The sequence below is a fragment of the Pan troglodytes genome, chromosome 15 (genome assembly GCF_028858775.2).
Source record: "Pan troglodytes isolate AG18354 chromosome 15, NHGRI_mPanTro3-v2.0_pri, whole genome shotgun sequence".
Classification (NCBI taxonomy): domain Eukaryota; kingdom Metazoa; phylum Chordata; class Mammalia; order Primates; family Hominidae; genus Pan; species Pan troglodytes.
This window is the reverse complement of record NC_072413.2, coordinates 49,030,162-49,049,843: the sequence shown is the minus strand read 5'-3', so window position 1 is coordinate 49,049,843 and position 19,682 is coordinate 49,030,162. Positions and strand designations below refer to the sequence as shown.

The 19,682-nt window shown below is 41.6% G+C and overlaps 1 protein-coding gene across 12 annotated transcripts in view; it reads left to right on the top strand.

Annotated features, from left to right (window-relative positions):
• Positions 1-19,682, top strand: part of TRIM9 (tripartite motif containing 9) — a 263,725-nt gene that overhangs the window by 206,178 nt on the left and 37,865 nt on the right. For all 12 annotated transcript variants that reach the window (XM_054666555.2, XM_054666553.2, XM_054666551.2 and 9 more), the window contains 2 exons: positions 7,394-7,489; positions 9,801-9,923. In XM_054666555.2, coding sequence (XP_054522530.1) covers positions 7,394-7,489; positions 9,801-9,923 — 219 coding nt within the window. The remainder of the gene's footprint in view (positions 1-7,393; positions 7,490-9,800; positions 9,924-19,682) is intronic.

Sequence of the window (19,682 nt, the reverse complement as noted above, 5' to 3'; positions counted from 1 at the left end):
GTAGGTTCTTATTATCCCCATGTTGCAGATGAGGAAACTGAAGCTTAGTAGTTTAGACTGGGTTCCCTGGACACAGACTCTGAGAGATAGTTAGTTGTTGTGTGCTCTTGGTAGATCCACCTGGAAGTGAGGAAGCCAGGATTGAACTGAGGCTGAAGCTAACCTGCAATGGCCTCAACCAATCCTACTACAAGTTCTAGATCTGGGATGGTTCCTCAGGGTTGTCCAAAATTGAAGCAAGGGGGCCCCAGCCATTCACTTGCCATGGGACATCCCCAGAAGGGGACATAGCTTTCAGTAAGGCAGTTAGTTCCCTGTGGCCAAGAGCAATTCCTAGGGTAATCTATCAACAGCTGATATTCCCTGCAGCTGGGAGAAGGATGCATAGTCTTTGAGAGAATATTCTGGGTAGAGCACCACAGTATTCACTACAGTTAGGTAATAGGTCCATGATCACACAACTAGTGAAATGCCACCACTGAAACTCAAGTCCGTCTGACTTTGAAGTCTATCCTGTTAACTCCAATGCCATGTTGGTCCCCATTGCTCTGTCTGGCCCAATTCCTACTATCTGATGGAATAATGGCATGTCTGATACATTTTTTGTGGTTCAAAGAATGAAACAGCATGTTTAGACTTAAATTATTATTTAAAAAGAGGTAAATGTCACCATGCATTAGCTTTTGGTGTGAATATTTGTGTGGTTGGGCATGCAAGTCTAACAACAGAGAATGGGAAAGGGGATTCTATGTAACAGTGTGTTGGAATAAAAGCACAGAGCCCTCCTCCTTTCTGCCCTCCACACAGCTCATAGAGTCAGGTTCGCAATACAAATGGTGAGATTTGTTTAGTATATGAGAGATGTGCTGGCTTAGGTGGAGGAATTTGCATCCTTGGTGATGTGCTCCCTCACTTATCCTTCAAGGTAACCTTGGCCTGCTGAAGGGTCAGCTCATTGCCCAGAGATTGCCCTGCTCTCCCTGGGTCAGCGGCAGGGCTAGCAACTGTCACTAACTAGCTGGACACTAATTAAAGTGGTAAGGAAAGATTTTAATGTGTAAAAAGGACAGATTTTAATCAGTATACAATTGCAACAGGGAAAAGAGTACATCATGAACTGAGCTCAACTTCGATTTGTACAGAGGTGACTGGGCACTTTACAAGGGGAATGAGGGAATAGGAAAGGGGTTGAGCAGGGGCTCAGAGTTAGAGAAGTGAAAAAATTCCAAAAATCAGGAAGGAGAAAATCAGTCTGTATGAAATCCATCTGGGTTTGCTAACTTGTGCTTATTGAAGTTAGACCCCTACCCTCTCACAGAGACTGGCAGATAGAGTCCCTTTCTTCAGGTGTTCAATGGAACAACATCAAATTCTTTTGGCAGCCTTGAATTTTCTCAGACAGGTACCTTAAAGGAGGCTGGGGTCATCTTAGGAATTCAGCCTTGAGCTGTTAGAAACTGTGTGTTTCTTCAAGTCTTTATAGGCCAAGGTTGAGGCCTAGGTAAGAAGAGGGCTCAGAGGACCCTGGCTATAACTTGGTCAAGGATAGAATCAATCTTTCTTTCTTTCTTTTCTTTTCTTTCTTTTTTTTTTTTTTTTTGGAAAGAGTTTCATTCTTGTTGCCCAGGCTGGAGTGCAATGGCGCAATCTCAGCTCACTGCAACCTCCGCCTCTCAGGTTCAAGCGATTTTCATGCCTAAGCCTACTGAATAGCTGGAGTTACAGGCGCCCGCCACCATGCCTGGCTAACTTTTTGTATTTTTAGTAGAGACAAGGTTTCACCATGTTGGCCAAGCTGATCTTGAACTCCTGGCCTCAAGTGATCCGCCCGCCTTGGCCTCCCGAAGTGCTGGGATTACAAGCATGAGCCACCACGCCCGGCCTCGAATCTTTCTTATAACCAATTAACAATAAGCAGCAGTTTAATGGAGCAAATCCCTACCCATAAGATTCCTCTGATACCAGCCTTGCTCAAAGCCAAGAGCCTCCCCCAAAGCCAAGAGCCTCCCCATACTCCACTGATGACATATCTCACATACAATCACATACATACACATACACATTCTTACATACTTACACACTCTTAAACTCACATTCTTACCCACATACACATAGACTTTCACACACTCACAGGCATATGCACACTCATACACACACACACCATATGCACACTCATACACACACACACATCCTTTGTCCCTATACTGTGTGCTTCCATTCCCAGGCCCAGCTACTCTTTTGCAAATCATAGCCTGTTCACTGCGCCAGCCCTTTGCTGGGCTTAGAGATAAATTGGCATCTGCAGACCAGCTGGTCTTGGAGGATTCCTGTCCATCTGACTATAGTGAACTGGGGTTGGGGTATATCCAGGATCTTCCAGCACCAGAGAAACCGGAGAAGGGATCCATTCTTGCAGGCACTAAAGGTGCAAGCAGGAGGAATAGAAATGTTTCCTAGAAGGGGAATCAGGACCCTTGGACAGCTCAGCTTGATGGTTCCCCAAGTACCAGTCACTCTGTGAGGTCTCCTTCCTTTACTTAATTCCCACTTCACCCAATCTCTGCCCAAGATCTTAGGCCAGTAGTTGACAAAGTTGTCAGTGGACCTGAATCCAAAGCTTCTTCCCTCCTCCATGAGACTCCTCTCTTAGGGGACTTTTTCAAATTCACCAGAAAACTTCATGCAGGAAAAAAGTTGAATGTTTCATAGGTTAACTAGTCATGCTGTAATTTACATACTATCTGGCTGCTAAGCATAATCAGACCACCTCATAATCAATCATAGTCATCCTCTCACCTTCTCTGGTTGTACATGCTCTCACCGTGGATTAAACAATTAAACAATTGTTTTGGCCTGTGAGGTGAGAGAATTCTCTTTTTTTGGGAGGCTGGAGCAAAGAGCGTGAGTTTGCCATCAGATGAGGGTTTGTGTTCCAGCTGTTCCATATGTGAGTGGTGAAACCTTCACTCAGGGGTATCCTCTCGGCACCTCTGCAAAATGGCAGGGAGGTGATTGGGATTGCATTGAAAGCACCCATCAGAGTTCCTGGCTCATAAGAAATGACCAATGTATTACAATTATTAGAATTTCTTGCTTACAATTATTAGAATTTCTTGCTTACACTTTTTGATTGTACTATGTCAGCAATGTACTGAGTAACCGGCAATGAGTAATTGCTGAGCAATGTGACCCAGAGATCAATATTTCATCAGAAAAACTGTTATTCTCCTTGGCAGCCTTCCCTCAAAGTCCCATTGCATCAATGATCACTTTTTTCCTGAGTGTTGTGTTTACCTTTGTACCTGGGAAGGAGTGGGAGTGGGCTTTGGCTCCTGGGCCCAGTGGTGTTGTGGTGCCTGAATGGCATGCACTGTGATACAGCACCAGAAGGTGCCCCACGCCCGGGGAGGCAGCTGGGTCGTTTTCTGAGCCGTCAAGCTGCCAGTGCTTGTTTGCCACCTCATCTGTTTTGTACCGACTCTTCGAGTGACCCTTTTGACCCATCCTGTGCCTGTAACTTCAGATCCGAGACAGCCAGAAAGCTTCTTTTCATTTGTCCCAGTTTATCTCTATCCAATATTTGTGGTGAATTGAGGGGAAAAGGCCACGTGAAGAATGTTTACAGTGGGAAATGGAAAGAAGATACTGTCTTCTGCCTGGGCACGCTCAGCAGCTTGGGCAAGTGAGGCATTGGGCGGGATGGATTGCATTGCATTACCCATTTGCCGAGCGTGAGAAGTAGGTCCTGAAACGTCCTCCACAGTCACTCCCAGGGCAAGTGCCTGATCTCTCCCTCCTGGGGAGGCAAGGGGAGCCAGGGTCAGGGTGGAAGCTGAGAACGAAAGCCACGCAAGGAGGGAAGGAGGAGGCAGAGTTCTTTGTTTCTGTCCTCCAGGCTTGAACAACTTGTCATCTTTCTGGGAGACCTCGGTGATTCTCAGCATGCTCCCAGCCAAGAACAACTTGACTGGAGATCAGGGCTTCAGCTGCATCATTTTTCTCCTCTCATTCACCTTCAGATCGTGACACCTTTTCAGTAACCTAGAAAACAAATATCCAAGAAATCTGAATGTCACTGCTTAGGCATTATAAACAGCTTTAGAACGTACCTTTCTCCCTTAAATGACTGCTTGTACCGCCAAAGATGCCGTGATGAAAACACATACTACATATTTGCATCTTCATTGTTCTGGTCATAAATTTCCAGCACTGCTCTGTGGTCCTGAATACAGAACATCTTTGTTAGCACAGAGTAGGAATTTAAATGCATCTGGGAAACAAAATCAGTCAATAACAATGTTCTTCTACATCAGATGGAGCTTATAAATGTGATCAAAATACCATCCTATAAAAACAATGTGCATATAAATCCTTACAATAAGAGCACTTTCTAGTGATAGTTTTCCAGGATTTTTCATTGTCTCCTCAATTTCTACAAGTGGACAAAGCTTAAGAGAATGATTTCTAGATCTTTATCTTATAATGCAATTTTTTATCAAATACCAGAACAATCATCAGCCAGGTAGAAGGCATTCTTGGGACGGACCATAAACACAAAGAGGAAATTGGAAATAAATTGATTTTTGCAGTTCACTTACTGCTTTGTCATATAAAATCCTGGGACTAGATGGGGCCAAAACTCTTTGTCTACTACTAGGAATGATTGTATTTCTAAGTATACAGCAGCAACTGGTCAAAAAATCTATGGGTATCAAGTCTGTCTTATACAGACACAATTAATTGCAAGGTTGGAATACAAGACACCAGGCAGCTTCACTTCTGTGTAACCAAATCAATTTTGCTTCTGTACTGAAACATCTAAGTGTGGTTACTAAACATAGGTTATAATAAAAAGAGGAAGAAAACTATGGTAGTCCAGCAAACTTTTACTCATTCAGGAAAAAAAAAGATATGAGTTCTAAAGTAATAATGAAAAAAAATTTATTCTTTAAAATATGCCTCTCATATTATTGCCTGCCCTTCCAAATGAGACCGTTTTTCCCTCCTTTATCCCTTGGGCTCCTGGAAATATTAATAGTTATTGAGGAGAAACTTTTACTCCAAATAATGTTGTAGCTGAGACCCAATCATAAAGAATTTTGCAACTGTAGGCTCACTTTGAGCTTTATCTTACTCAGTTGTGTTGGTCTTGCCTCTTGGAGCCTGAATACATAGAGCAAAGTACAGGTGATCGAAAATGTTCTCCAACAGACCCTGTTCCAGGAATCTGTCCTGCGAATCCCTCCAGTCAGCAGGTGTTTGTGTGAGCAAGAATGAAGAAAACAAATAAGAGTTAACAGCTGGTTGGGCACGGTGGCTCACACCTGTAATCCCAGCACTTTGGGAGGTCGAGGTGGGCGGATCACCTGAAGTCAGGAGTTTGAGACCAGCCTGGCCAACATGGAGAAACCCCATCTCTACTAAAAATACAGAAGTTCACTCGGTGTGGTGGTGCACGGCTGTAATCCCAGCTATTCGGGAGGCTGAGGCAGGAGAATCGCTTGAACCTGGGAGGCAGAGATTGCAGTGAGACAAGATCACACCATTGCACTTCAGCCTGGGTGAGAGAGTGAGACTCTGTCTCAAAAAAAAAAAAAAAAAAAAAAAAAGTTAACAGCCAGCATTTATTAAGCACGCATCATGCACTGTGCACCAGTAGGGTAATAGGGTTCTGGGCTTTAGATATAGTATCTTACGCAATGCCCACAAAACCCAAGAATAGTATTCTTCCTCTGATTTTATGGATGAGGTAAAACAATGTATAAAGGGTTGAACAGCCAGTAACTGACGGCATTTCTGAATTCAGAATTGTTCCCTTAACTAGCAGGAGCTTTCACATTGATTAATGCATTCAACCCTCACAATAACCCAACTACAAAGTATTACTATTCTTCCCACCTTTTCCATTGGAGTAATTCAGACAAAGGTAACTTTCTCCAGGTCACACTTAGAGGGGATAGAGCGAGAATCTGCACCCTTTCAAAGCCTATATTCTTTCTACCATCCCACATTGCCTCAACCAAGCATTTGGTGTGCATATTTTTAGAGAGTCAGTGCCCAACTTTGTATTTAAAAGACAAATATAAGAGAAAAGCATTCACAGCACCAAAAGATATAATTTTAAGGTTCTGTCCTTTTACAGAAAGGAAAGGGTAGATGAATCATTGTGTTGGCAAGGAGAATAGGCTTTAATTTGAAAAGAAGACAGTGCAGGAAAGGGAGTCTGTCTCTGTACCTGAGTTACGGAAGGGTATACCCAGACTGCTAGGAGGGGAAGGAATTTGTATCAAGTACAGTGATACTTGATATAAATTCCTGCTAGCAATAGAAAACTCCAGAACAGTGACTTAAATAGGAGTTAATTTTTATCACATAACAAGAAAGCTAGTGGTGAAGGTTTCAGGTGTTGGCTCAGCTGCTCAAAGATGCCATCAGAACCTAGCTCCTTCCCCTCCCATCCCTCCACCCATACCCTATTGGCCTTCTCCTCATGTGAGCCAGAAGACATCACATCCATCCTAAAGTCAGGAACCACAGTGGAGAGGCTGCATCAATCACAGTGGTTCCGTATCAGCAGAAAAGCAAAAGCTTTCTCAGACCCCTCCAGTCCCCAGCAGACTTCCACTTAGGTCTCGTCCGTCAGGATTGTGTACCACGGCCTCCCCAGCGGACGAGGAGGCTGGAAGAGCGAGTACCTACCTGGACACCTTGCCAACCCAGCAGTACTGCCTCCTCATATGGATGGGGTGGTGTGGGAAGAAAGAAAGAGAGTAAGCCTTGGTGTCGGAGGCTAGTGGGGAGAGGACACAAATGTGCTAGGGCAGCAGGGCTGTACTTGGGAGAAAGAAGAGGACACGGATGAGGCAGGAGTGGAATGTCATCCTGCCCATTGAATTTGTGATTATATTTAAGTGGCCCCAGAGGATCACACCAGTACCTACCCCTTCCTTCATCCTGTTCTTTATTCTTTCTGCCCTAATCCCAGACCAATAGCCCTTTGTGCTAAGTAACGTTGATAAGAATTAGATCATCTGACTCACTATTTTGTTTTGCTTTTTTAGTCCTTAGCAAATATGTATTCAATAAATGATTGTCTAATTAATCAATGAAGGAGGAGATGAAGAAATTCTAGGTTGATATCAGCTGGTGAGGGCCTTTGACTGCTGTAGCCAGAAGTGTTCACTGCTTCCAAGGAGAAACTACTCAGGAGCACAGGGAGTTTCGACACCAGAATCTACCTGTACAAATGCCAGCAAAAAGGTCCAACCTCAGACAAGAGGAATCTGAGGAGGTTGATGACTCTTCAGTTTTGAGTCTCGCTGAAAACACCTGTGTGGCCTTGTTGGTGTATCCTGTGATTACAGCTCCATGGCTTCCTTCTTTGTCTTTGCAGAGCCAGCTCTCCCAGGCGCTGAACGGACTGTCAGACAGGGCCAAAGAAGCCAAGGAGTTTCTGGTACAGCTGCGCAACATGGTCCAGCAGATCCAGGTATGGGTGTTACCTGGGACGCAAGGAAACCCGCCGGTTAATATGTAACTGTGTGGCGGGAGAGTTTCCTTCTCCTCTTTTATTTTTATGTGTCGTGGGAAAATTCCTATTTTGTTGTTGTTGTTGTTCTTTACAAACACATAGAGATCAACTTCAAACATACCCCTTCTTGAGGTAGTTACTTTTTGCCAACAAGCCGGAAACACAGCCTGATTTTCCAACTGGTTCCTGTCTTCCACACTGAGGTCCTAATTCTCTACTACTGAATATTCAGAAAGAGGCCTATTTTTTTGTAAACTCAGGGTCCTTATTGTTGAGTTGGTAAAACCTTGTAGGTTTCCAAAACACCTTGTAATAATTGTATCATTTAATGGTAACAGGCCACAGTTTTCTCTTCTTTTCTTCCTTCATTTCCTTCCTGCCTTCCTTTTTTTCTTTTTCATTCCTCCCTTGTTCCTTCCTCTTTTTTCTTCCTCCCTTTCTGCCTTTCTTTCTTCTTTTCTTCCTCCCTGACCCACAATAATGCTTCTCCTCTGCTTAGACATTTAAATATTTTTCAACCATGATCCCCTGGCAACTGTAATTTCAGATTGCTTTATCTACACACAATGACCAGCAATTCAACCAGCATTTAAGAGCTCACAAATTCTCCACTATAGCTGAAGGAGAAAAACCATAAACTGTATAAGACAGTAAAATAATGACCCTCTGTACTGTTTAGCATTCTTATGTTTTGAGGTTTGCCTCACAGAAATAACCTTAGTTCTGGCCTCCAGTAAATTGACTAAGTTCATATTTAACCATGTCAAGGCAGAAATGGATTTTTAAATGTAAGCCACCCTTTCAAAGAATTACACACTGATTTCTTTGCCTTTTTTTTTTTTTGGCACACATGCCCATGTTAAACTTTTGATTCCCTAACAGCCTAGCAGTTTTGTATACTTCCTTCTGTTTTCCAAAGCAATAGAGTTTATCAATCAGTTCTTTCTTTACTCTGCTGGCATAAAATGTGCAGCCCCAGGCTTGCCTCTGCCCGGGCCTCTTCATCAGAGCAAAGCTTTCTTTCTGCTCTAAATCAGTGACAGAGCTTACAAGGAGAAGGTTTCCCCTCACCCCACCCTCCAATATTACCCTGCATGTGGCATAGAGAGCTCTTAAATGATGTTTTCCAAAGGCCTTCTCTGAGAGTTCAAAAGCAATTGCCGTGAAAGCCAAAATTTAGCATTGCTCAAGCAATTACTAATGCATTCCTTATACGAAGACCTTGCATTTGAAAACAATTACTAAATGCCTACCAGTTGATTATTATATAAAAAGACACAGTTCTTTATGACTTTGGTAATAAATTAAAATTTGTGCCTTAAATAAATTTAAATTGTGCCTTTCTTGCCAGCCCCAAAAGTTTACAGTTTACTCAACTGGGTGGTGTTTTTTAAGTACTACCAACGTATATGTGAGTATTTAGCTTTCGTTTACTGTAAATTACTTTTTTTCAGATTATGAGTTAAGAATCAAAATTGCATATATTACTCATTGAAAAGCTTATCCTTAATAACTGCATATAACTCATTGAAAGAATTGCTTAAAATAAATGTCTATGGCATGTACAGATTTAAATCAAATAAAAAGGTTATATCCAGCATTTAATTTAAACATCATAGGGAAGCTATAATTCATTTAGTATGAAGTTGCCTTTCCCCTGCAAGGTGTTGGGTCATATCTGATTTTTATGGCAGGGTGATCCCTGTTACACACGTTGATTGTTTTTATCTGCCTACTATTTGCTTTCCTTAATGAAAGGGGCAAGTACTTTTACCCATTATTCTCATATCTTATAAACTTCTGTTCTCATTGGATTATTGTTAATATTGAAGACCAGTGCCATCCTTTTTCTTCTTTATTCCTTTGAATTTAATGATTTCTCATGCCTCAGCAATGCCCCACTCCCTCCTCATTGCCTTTTTGAATGCCAGCTTCCACCATACATAGCTGAATATATGTGGCCCTCAAAAACATTCATAAACAACTCTATGAACTAAAGCTTTGTTTTGCTTAATAGAATTCAAATTGTGGAGATGATTTCCTTTTGATAAATTTAAGTGATAAATATTTATCCCTTTTAATCTAAATTTAAAGCAAAACATGACCACTGTAGAATAAAGTTTATCCAGTTATTTTTTTTTAATTACCAAATGTGCATTGTGGACAGAGTTCCTTTTCATTCCCTTCAGCAGGATGGGGGAGCTCTGTTTTCTCTGGCAGCCTGAGGCACCCAGCAGCTTGCAGTTGAGAAATGTGCTCTGTTACACAGGAGAACAGTGTGGAGTTTGAAGCCTGTCTGGTGGCCCAATGTGATGCCCTCATCGATGCCCTCAACAGAAGAAAAGCCCAGCTGCTGGCCCGTGTCAACAAGGAGCATGAGCACAAGCTGAAGGTGAGTGCTGCATCATGGGAAGAGCAGAAAGCCAACAAGCCAGGCTCCCGAGGGGCATGATGGACAGGCTGGGAGAATTCCTTCCCATGGACAGGAGGAGAGGATGCCCACAGCCTTGGGTAGCCAGTGGTCTGGCCAGAAAGGAACAGACACCTCCCTTCATTCACTACCTACTCCTTCATTTACCCAAATAATGTTTGTTGGGTGACTTTTCTCGGCCAGGAACTGCAATGGACACAGGAATAATAAAGAAATCAAAATTCTTGCCTTCATGGGACTTATATTCTATCAAGAGGGATAAATAATAAGCAAGATAAGTGTCTTCCTCCATTTTATGTTGATATAACAGAATCCCACAGACTGGGTGATTATAAATAATAGAATTATATTTAGCTCATGGTTCTGAAGACTAGGAAGTCCAAAAGCATGGTGTTGGCTTCTGGTGGGGCCTTCATGCTGCATCATCCCATGGCAGAAGGCAGAAGGACAGGCGAGCATGGGAAATGAGAGGATAAGGGCCAAACTTCAACCTTTTATTGGGAGCCCACTCCCATGATAATGAGCCCACTCCCATGATAATTAACCCACTCCCAAGATAATGGCATTCATCCATTCATGAAGGCAGGGGCCTCATGTCCTAATCACTCCTTAAAGGCTCCACCTCTTAATACTTTTATAATGGCAATTACATTTCAACATGGGTTTTGGAAGAGATATTCAAACCATAGCAATAAGTAAGTAAAATATGGAGTATATTAGTAAAAAGTGCTAAGAAAGAATCAAAAAAGTAGGAAAAGAGGATGGTGAGTACTGGGAATAAGGGTGGAAATTTTGGATAGGGTGGCCATACACAGGCAAAAAATGTGTTTTTGAATTGAAAAATAGAATCTGTACTTTCTAGAAAATGAGCATGATTTGTCTTAACTTCTCAAGTGAACTTTACAGTTGGAAGCTGTAAAGAATTTTGTCATGACATGGTGGAATCAACTGGCTATTAGAATGGAACCCTATTGGCAAGACTGGTCCTCCAGGAGACATCTGATATTCCATCTATCACCCCATTGGTGCAGGGCAACAAGATGTGAGAGGAAGGATGAATGGATGGGAAGAGCAAACCAGAAGGGGTCCAGCAGTAGACAATCAGCTGAGGCCCACACATGTGGCCAGCAGGCTTCAGAGTGGCTACTGGTGGGTGGTGGGTATGTGGTGTGCAGTGTTGATATGGTATTAGGATGAAGGGAGAAATGAGATCTGATCTTATGCTCATAGTGCTGGCAGGGGAGCAGGAGGAGGGAGGGACATGAAGGTGGTTCAGAAGGAGTCCTGCCCTTATGGAGTTTACAGTTCAATGGAAGAGATAAGCTATACCCACAGCTGATTCCAACATAGGTACAGAGTGGGCTTCCAGGAGAGAGGTGCCCAATGTCATAGAAGTTGTGACAGGGCAAAATTACTTGCAGTTAAAACGGTCACAGAGTACCTCAAGAGCTGGCACCTGAGCAGTCCAAATTGTAGGAAGTGTGTGTTAATGACCACTTACATTCCTACCTGCAGGAATCGGCAAAGCTGTCAGGGAAGAAGTGGGTGATTAGCACATGTGCACTGTGGTCTTGTTCCATCTGGTTAGGCCTGAGGACCAAGGGATGTTTTCTGTATCCAGCACCTGGCCTAACATTGCTAAAAAACTGTCACTATAGCCCTTCAATCTGAGCACCCTTCAGAAACCCAAAACTTTTATTGTTATAGCAGTCCTCAAAATATCATTCGAATCACATAGAACTGTATAAAATAAAACCACAAATGTCTTTGGGAAATGAAACTGAACAGTTTTCCCCGCTAAATAGTGGAAAAACTATTTAAGTACCTAGCCATAACATTTTAACTTTCTTCTTAATGGAAATATCTTTTTTGAAACATTGCGAACACTTCCTGGCACTTTTTAACAGAATATGGTGAACAGTTTGCGACAGTCACATGGTGATGGTAGGGCAACTCCAGCCTTTCTATATGGGAGAGACATAAAGGCAGCAATCTGGAGGGGGAATTTTTTGATGATTGAGAATGCATCATTTATCCCTATCAAAGAATGGCAGAAGGCATGAGAAGCCCCGTTGCCCTCCTGCTTAGTGTTGCCTCTGCAGAACAGGACTGTGTGAAAATCAGTTCAGGACTGTGCTGTGGCTGCAGATGTCATTGCCCAGGAATGGCTTTCACGCATCGCTGGGATGCCACATCGCGTGACTATGTCCTCTTCCCTCCTCTGATTGTCCATCTGTACTGGCTAGGCTGCCCCAGCAGGGAATGCGGATGCATTTGAGGGCTGCTGAGCAGAGGCAGCTGCCTGCCCTCATTCCACCCTGCCCAGGCTGGAGTTTCCTGCCCAGACCTCAAAGGACTGTAGAAACCAGAGACAGGTGGCTGGCTGTCCCCCACAGCAGCAAAGCTGTTCTGTCTTCTATCTCGAGTGATTTGTTTTTCTGCTGTTTTCAGCTGATTATATCTGTCATTGCTTCCCAAAACAGCCACCAGTGCCACTCACACTGTCATGACCACTGATACAGGCCTCCACAGCTCGCTCGCTCTCCTCTCCCCCTGCCTTTTCCCTTTCTTGTCACTCTTGTTGCTACTCAGATTTGTGAGAAAAGACTGGCCTTTTATAGACATCACTTGCCAAGCACAGTACTTCTTTCTATCTTTGTTGGCTAACCCATCACTCACTGTCCTGCAGGGGTAATCTTATGTTCTTCCGCTTCCCTTTGGCTGAGTTCTCTGAGGGCCTGCTTTTTGCTGACAAAGAGAGGAGTTGTGTGTGTATTTTTCGGGCAACTCTCTCTCCTTGAGCAATCCAAAAAACTAGGAATGCTGGAAAGTGAATGTGTACTTACACAATCTTTATAATCTACTCATGTCCCTCTCTGAAAGCACTGATTGCTTGAACAGATTTAATAGTTCTGGTTCTGAGGCAAGATGGAACTGAGTGGTAAAGAGCCCAGGTTCTATGTCATAGAGGCTGGGGTGAGAGGACACACTTTCTCACTTACTAGGTTTCTCATCTTGAGCAAGTCTGTGGCTCAAAAGTTTATTTCATCTGTGTGTAAAATAAGGCTGGAAGTGGTACCTCATAGGGCATTGCAAAGCACTTAGCACAATCTTTAATGTATATTAACTGTTATTGTTGTGATTGAGAGAGAATGACTGGAAATATGGTTTCATTCAACACCCTGAAGAAGAGTTTCCAGGGGCTTGTTTTCTATGATACCATAATTCATAGCCTAGAATTAGCTCATACACTGGTGTTATTATCCATGAACCTGGGAGATTCTTTAGTGGCATGAATTCATAATTGATCAGTGTATAAAATAGTTCACAAAGTTTGATGAGCTAAAAAAAAAGCAAAAAAGCTTTTGAGACATATGCAGATGTGGACATGTTTGAGGAAAACTGTTTGAAATGTAAATTATAGTTAATACTACTCTGTGGTTTGATAAGATGCTGGGAGCCAAATATCTATTTTCAGAATGTGGTGAACTAATGTGAATGTCAGAAAGCTACTGAGGGAAGAAGTGTTTTTGAGCTTCCAATAAAAATATTACTAACTCATATTTGGAACTACTTGGGCAGTATTCCAACAGTCAGCAGAGCACACTGGACCTCCAGGTTTCTTGTCTCGGTCTGTCCATTGTGTTAACATCCTTCCCAGGTCTGCTTTAGCTGAAGAAAGCCTACATTTCCTATCTGTGCTCCTCACAGGGAATTTATGACAACATTTAAACTAAATTGTGCCATTAATGAGATCTATGCTTTCTTCAGAAACTTTACATATGCCACTTTCTCTTGATAAGCCCAAAGACATATCTGAAAATTATTTTTTGTTTATGTAACATTCACAATTTGACGCAACCCTGAAATTGTCTTAAATGTGTTCTCTCTAATATTTTAGAATGAATTCACACATTGAATAGTAAGAGGCGATATGTATTTTCTTGATTACCTTTGAACTCTAAGATAATCTGAAAGAAAAAAAATGTTACAGTTATTCCAAATGATTCTGGGGAAAAATTCTAGTTTTCAGTTTCCATGTGTGGTTGGTAAATTTAACATACCAACAAAATTACTCAGCAAGGATGCTGAGGGCTGATGATAAAGCTTACCATGTTGCGCAGTCTTCATATTAATATTTACTGAGGGCCTCCGTGTGCCAATTGTAGTTATCTGTAGAATGCTTGATTTTGAGGCCTAGTGTAATCTATGAGTTTTGTTAGAATAATTATCATTATTTTCACCATTATCTTTGTTATTATTTACCATGTATTGCCTGTTATGATCCCATTATGTTTGCCAAAAATTAATTATATCACATATTAAGAACACAAATTTACATTAGGGATATTATTGGCATATGAACTGCTTACTGCAGCTATTTTGCCATCGTTTTATGACAGGCAAATAATCCTTTGATTCAGATGAGAGAGAGGAAAGAAAGAAAGGGGGGAGGGAGGAAGGATAGAAAGAAGGAAGGAAAGAAGGAAAGAAAAAAGGGAGGAAGGAAGGAAGGCAGGCAGGCAGGCAGGCAGGCCATCCCAGCTCACAAAAAAATTAAAAATAATTAGATACTATTTGACTGGCTACAGTCATTACTAGAAAGAAAAAGCAACTAATTCAAGCCAAGAACCACCTCAATCCTTGTAAAATTAATGACAAAGAACTCAGTTATTCCATTACAATGAAGACATTTGGAAAAATTAGGCACACTGGAACAACTTGAAGCTTCCAACTGCCCTCAGCAGAAGTCTGTAGAAGCCAATTCTAATTATTTAACCATAATTATGATTGATTACAAGCCCATCATGAATGATGAATTCCTTTCAGAGTTTCATTTGGCATATTTTGCAGTCTTCTGCTTCCCACCACATAGGAGCAAAAATCACAAGAGAGACTGTATGGGATAGGGTGCCCAGGCTACCCATGGAATCACGAGAAAGCCCCATACACAGCTGGAGTTCCTCTAGGTTAGAAATCACACCCCTGAACAGCCCCCCACTCACTTTGGCAATGCCAATCGAAGTCAGTCTCAGAGCTTCCTTAGTACTCTTTGCTTCAACCCAGATATGGGTGACACCTCTTACCTCCAGAAGGCACCTAACTCATACTTTGAGGAGATGGAGTAATCCACTATACCTTGCTACACTTCACATGCTACAAAACATCATACTGCTTCACTCTTATTGCAACCCACCTTCAGTGGTAAATGTTCTCCTATGTGGTTGGGACTGCCCAATATGCTTCTCTCTCCCAATGTCTTGAATTTCTTCTTTTATTAACTTCTGTGTACAAGGATACAGTATTCTATACATTAAGAGCATGCTTTGCATATTCCACTCCATGTTTATTGGTAAGGCATTGGTGATATTCACACTTCTAGAATAGAAATTTCACAGCTTTACTGTTAAAAATCTCAAGACTTCCTAAAAACAGGTGTGTGTTTTATTTAAAGGCCTAAATGATCCTTTTCTTGATTAAAAACGCAAAGCCTCAGACTTGCCTTTGAAGTGATTAGTTGCCAGTGTGGGTAAATTAATAACATTAGTGTGGAAGGTGGTATCAAGAGAATGGGGAAAATATTTGCCTTAAACTATGAGGGAGAGTGGTGGCATGTGAGAAATTTAAAATGCTCTTTTTTAAGTTAAATGCTGTAAGTTTTAGTGAACATGACAATGAAATGGTAGATGATGTTCCACTCTTGGAAAAAACAGGAGAATTCTTTATTTTGCCAGAAAGATCTAACAGCCAAAGCACTTCACCTTTAATTCACACAGTTAATTCAAAGCATCAGTTGGTCATCATGCTTTAGGACACGATGGGACACATAGAAACTCCCTCCTGATCAAAAGGATGCATGGAGAACAAACACTTCAAACTTGCATCTTAAAAGTACAGTCAGCCCTCCATATCCATGGGTTTTGCATCCATGAATTCAACCAACAATGGATTGAAAATATTTGGAAACGAAAGTCTCTCCTGAACATGTACAGACTTTTTTCTTACTATTCCTTAAACCACTGGTCCCCAACCTCTTTGGCACCAGGGACCAGTTTCATGGAAGGCAGTTGTTTTCCATGGAGTGCAACTGTCTCCTCAGTGTCTGTGGGGGATTGATTCCACGATTCCCTGCAGATACTAAAATCCACAGATGCTCAAATCCCTGATATAAAATGGCATAGTATCATTAATGTTATATTATTAGTAATAATTAATATTATGTTATTAGTATTAATATAATTAATATGTTAATAATAACATAATTAATGTTATTGTGTTATTAACAATATGATGTTATTATTAATATTATTAGAGAGAGAGAGCTGCAGGGGGGTAGGGGGGTGGGGGGGAATGGTTCTGGGATGAAACTGTTCCACCTCAGATCATCAGGCATTAGATTCTCATAAGGAGCGGGCAACCTAGATCCCTTGCATGCGCAGTTCACAATAGGGTTCCTGCTCCTGTGAGAATCTAATGCCACTGCTGATCTGAAAGGAGGTGGCCGCCACTCACTTCCTGCTATGCAGCCCAGTTCCTAACAGGCCACAGACCAGTGCCAGTCCACGGCCTGGGGGTTGAGGACCCCTGCTCTTGCCTAAACAATACAATATAATACCTATTTACATTGTATTAGGTATTACAAATAATCTAGAGATGATTTAAAGTATATAAGAGGATGTGCATAGGTAATATGCCAGTACCATGCCATTTGATATCAGGGACTTGAGCATCTGTGGATTTTGGCATCCTCAGGGAATCGTGGAATCAATCCCCCACAGATACTGAGGAGACAACTGTACCAGACCTTAAACAAAAAGGATTAAAGGATTACCTTATGCTTGGGGGAAATTGTTTTAAACTATAATGGGAAGGCATAGCTTATATTTAAGAAAGAACTTTTTGAAATAGTAGAGAATGTTAGTGTTTACTTAGGCTGCAGTTCATTAGTGATATCTCATCACAACCTATGATGAGAGAGAGTACTATAGGAAAAAGCACTGGCCAGGTGCGGTGGCTCACGCCTGTAATCCCAATGCTTTGGGGGGCCAAGGCAGGAGGATCACTTGACACCAAGAGCAGCCTGGATGACATGGCGAAACCCCATCTCTACCAAAAATATACACATTAGCCAGGTGGGGTAGCATGTGCCTGTAGTCCCAGCTACCAGGGAGGCTGAGATGGGAGGATCACTTGAGCCCAGGAGGTTGAGGCTGTGGTAAACTGTGAGTGTGCCACCGCACTCAGCCTGGGTGACAGAGGGAGACCCTATCTGAAAAAAAAAAAAAGAAAGAAAGAAAAGAAAAGAAAAGTAAAGAAAGAAAAAAGATAAAGAAAAATTTTAAAAGAACCACATGTAAAATGGAGAGGTAAATGGAGGTGGGGGAAGGTGTCAAGGTCATGGTTGGGTTAAGAATGAAATTCTCCTAATTAACCTCAGGCCTTGCTTCTGGTTGTGTCACATGAACTGCCTGGAGGAAGGAGATTGGTCTGTTAGTGATGGGAATGTAATTGTGAACAGGCAGGACAAAATTTTACCTGTGTATTGTGTACTCTCTCCTGAGTTGCTCTGTGCTACTGACAATGTCTGAGAATTCAAAGGGACACAACAGTCCTTCAGACTCTCCTTTAACAAGTAGATATCAGTGTCATATCCTGACCCAAGAAATGACCTTTATAAATTTGCCACTTAACAAAATAAAACTGTTCAAATGATCAATAGACACTTGCCATCCAGAACAGATGGTGGCTCCGCTGATAAAATTTTAAAAGCCTTCTCTGGAACCGTGGACTACAGATTAATTCACTGTCCTGTGGGAGCTGGTTTAGGCTTTAGTGCAGATGAAAGCAGGAAGACTGTTCTCCTAGGCCCTGTTTGTGTCCTTCCTGCAATTTGCCCTGCCCCTGAGAAAAGGACCTCTTGAATCCAGCCCGCTGCACACGTGATGCCAAGGGGTTCTCTGGCACATCAGAGCCAAAGCACGGAAATGTGTCATTCAAAGACAACAGTGAGGTGGCCTGGCTTCCAGGAATCATTTTCTATGAAAAACTCAATGTAGAAATAAATGATCACAAAATGTGGTATGAGTAACGCAAGTTGAAGAAGATAGCAAGTAAGAGAGTTGATAAAGACAACTAGAGAGAAAGTATTTATAGTCTTAAAAGATCTCATTTAAGATAATCTGCCTGATTTCTATAATGTGGGAAATCTTGCTAAATTAATTCAGAAACTCTAAGTTAATTACAGGGCACCCAAAATGCTTCTTTGGGAACCCCATAGTTTAATTTTTCGCAGTGATTTTATCACAAGCTATTGTGATCATTGTGAATGGTTGATTAAAATGTAAAAAAGGTGGACCAAAATCAACTGTAGCGAGAGTGAGGGGTTGAGAGCCAGGAACTCAAGAATATTGAGTCCTTCCAAGGAGCTTGAGTCATAGAATGCAGGAGCCAATTGCAAACCCCTGCTGAAACTCCCCGGCTCTTTGGCAGTGCAACAATTAAGCTTCTTAAGAGTCAGCAGAGAGCCCCAGCACTCAGATAGCTCCTTCAGCACCCAATAAACCATGCTTGATAAGGAAATTTATAGAAGCAAATGTGGAATTTTATGAGGACTGAGTAATGTATTTATTTCAGTACATGAATGCATCATTGAACTGAATCCTCTGGAAAGGAAACACAACAATTCAGTCTATTTTATCTCAAAAGCAGACTGACTCTGGGTTATAGTGCTCAGATTTGATCTGTCCTTATTATTCGGACTTCCAGTACCTGTAGTCAAGGGCAGATGTCATTTGGATAATGAAATGATGACTGTGGAGGTGTCTGCTACCTGGCAGCACCAATACACTGGCTACCAAAATATAACAATGTCATCCTGGAAACAAGTTAGTTCAGCCTCATACAGCAGAGGGGAATAGCATGTTAGCTGTAGGTCACCTCTCTTTAATTTTTAAATGTTTTACTTGTGGGGTTTTCCTCCCCAGGAAATGGAAGCCTAACCTTCCTGTTATTTTCTGAATAAAAAATAAAATAATTTGTATTCATTGAGCCCAGACCAACATATGGTGGTGATGGTTGTCAGGCATACTGGATGTCAGAAGACAATAAATCAACCAGTGAATTTTAAATTTGATCCCCCCAAAACTCACAAAAATAATCTTTCCATCAGAGTTGGTTCCTTTCACCAGTGACAATAAAGAGATTTTAAATCCTACATTTTATTTTCCTTTTTAATTATTATTAAGAGTTAAAAAGCAGTAACAAATCATCTATCAGAAAATTGGGCGATGTAAATAAACAATCTTGAAAAAGAAGGACAAATTTGAAGTTCTTACATTTCCTAACTTCAAAACTTATTATAAAGCTACAATAATCAAAATAGTGGATACTGGCATAAAGACAGATATATAGACCACTGTAATAGAATAGAATCCAGAAATAAACTCTTACATACTTGCTCAAATGATTTTTCACAAGGTGCTAAGACTATCCAATGGGAAAAAGGCAGTGTTTTTAATAAGTGGTGTGGGGAAAATTGGATATCCACATGCAAAAAAAAAAAATGAAGTTAGACACTTACCTAACTCCATATCCAAAAATGACCTCATAACAGATCAAATAACTAACTAAATACAAAACCTAAAACTATAAACTCCTGGGAGAGAACACAGGGGGAAACCTTTGGGACACTGGAATTGGCAATGATTTCTCAGATATGAC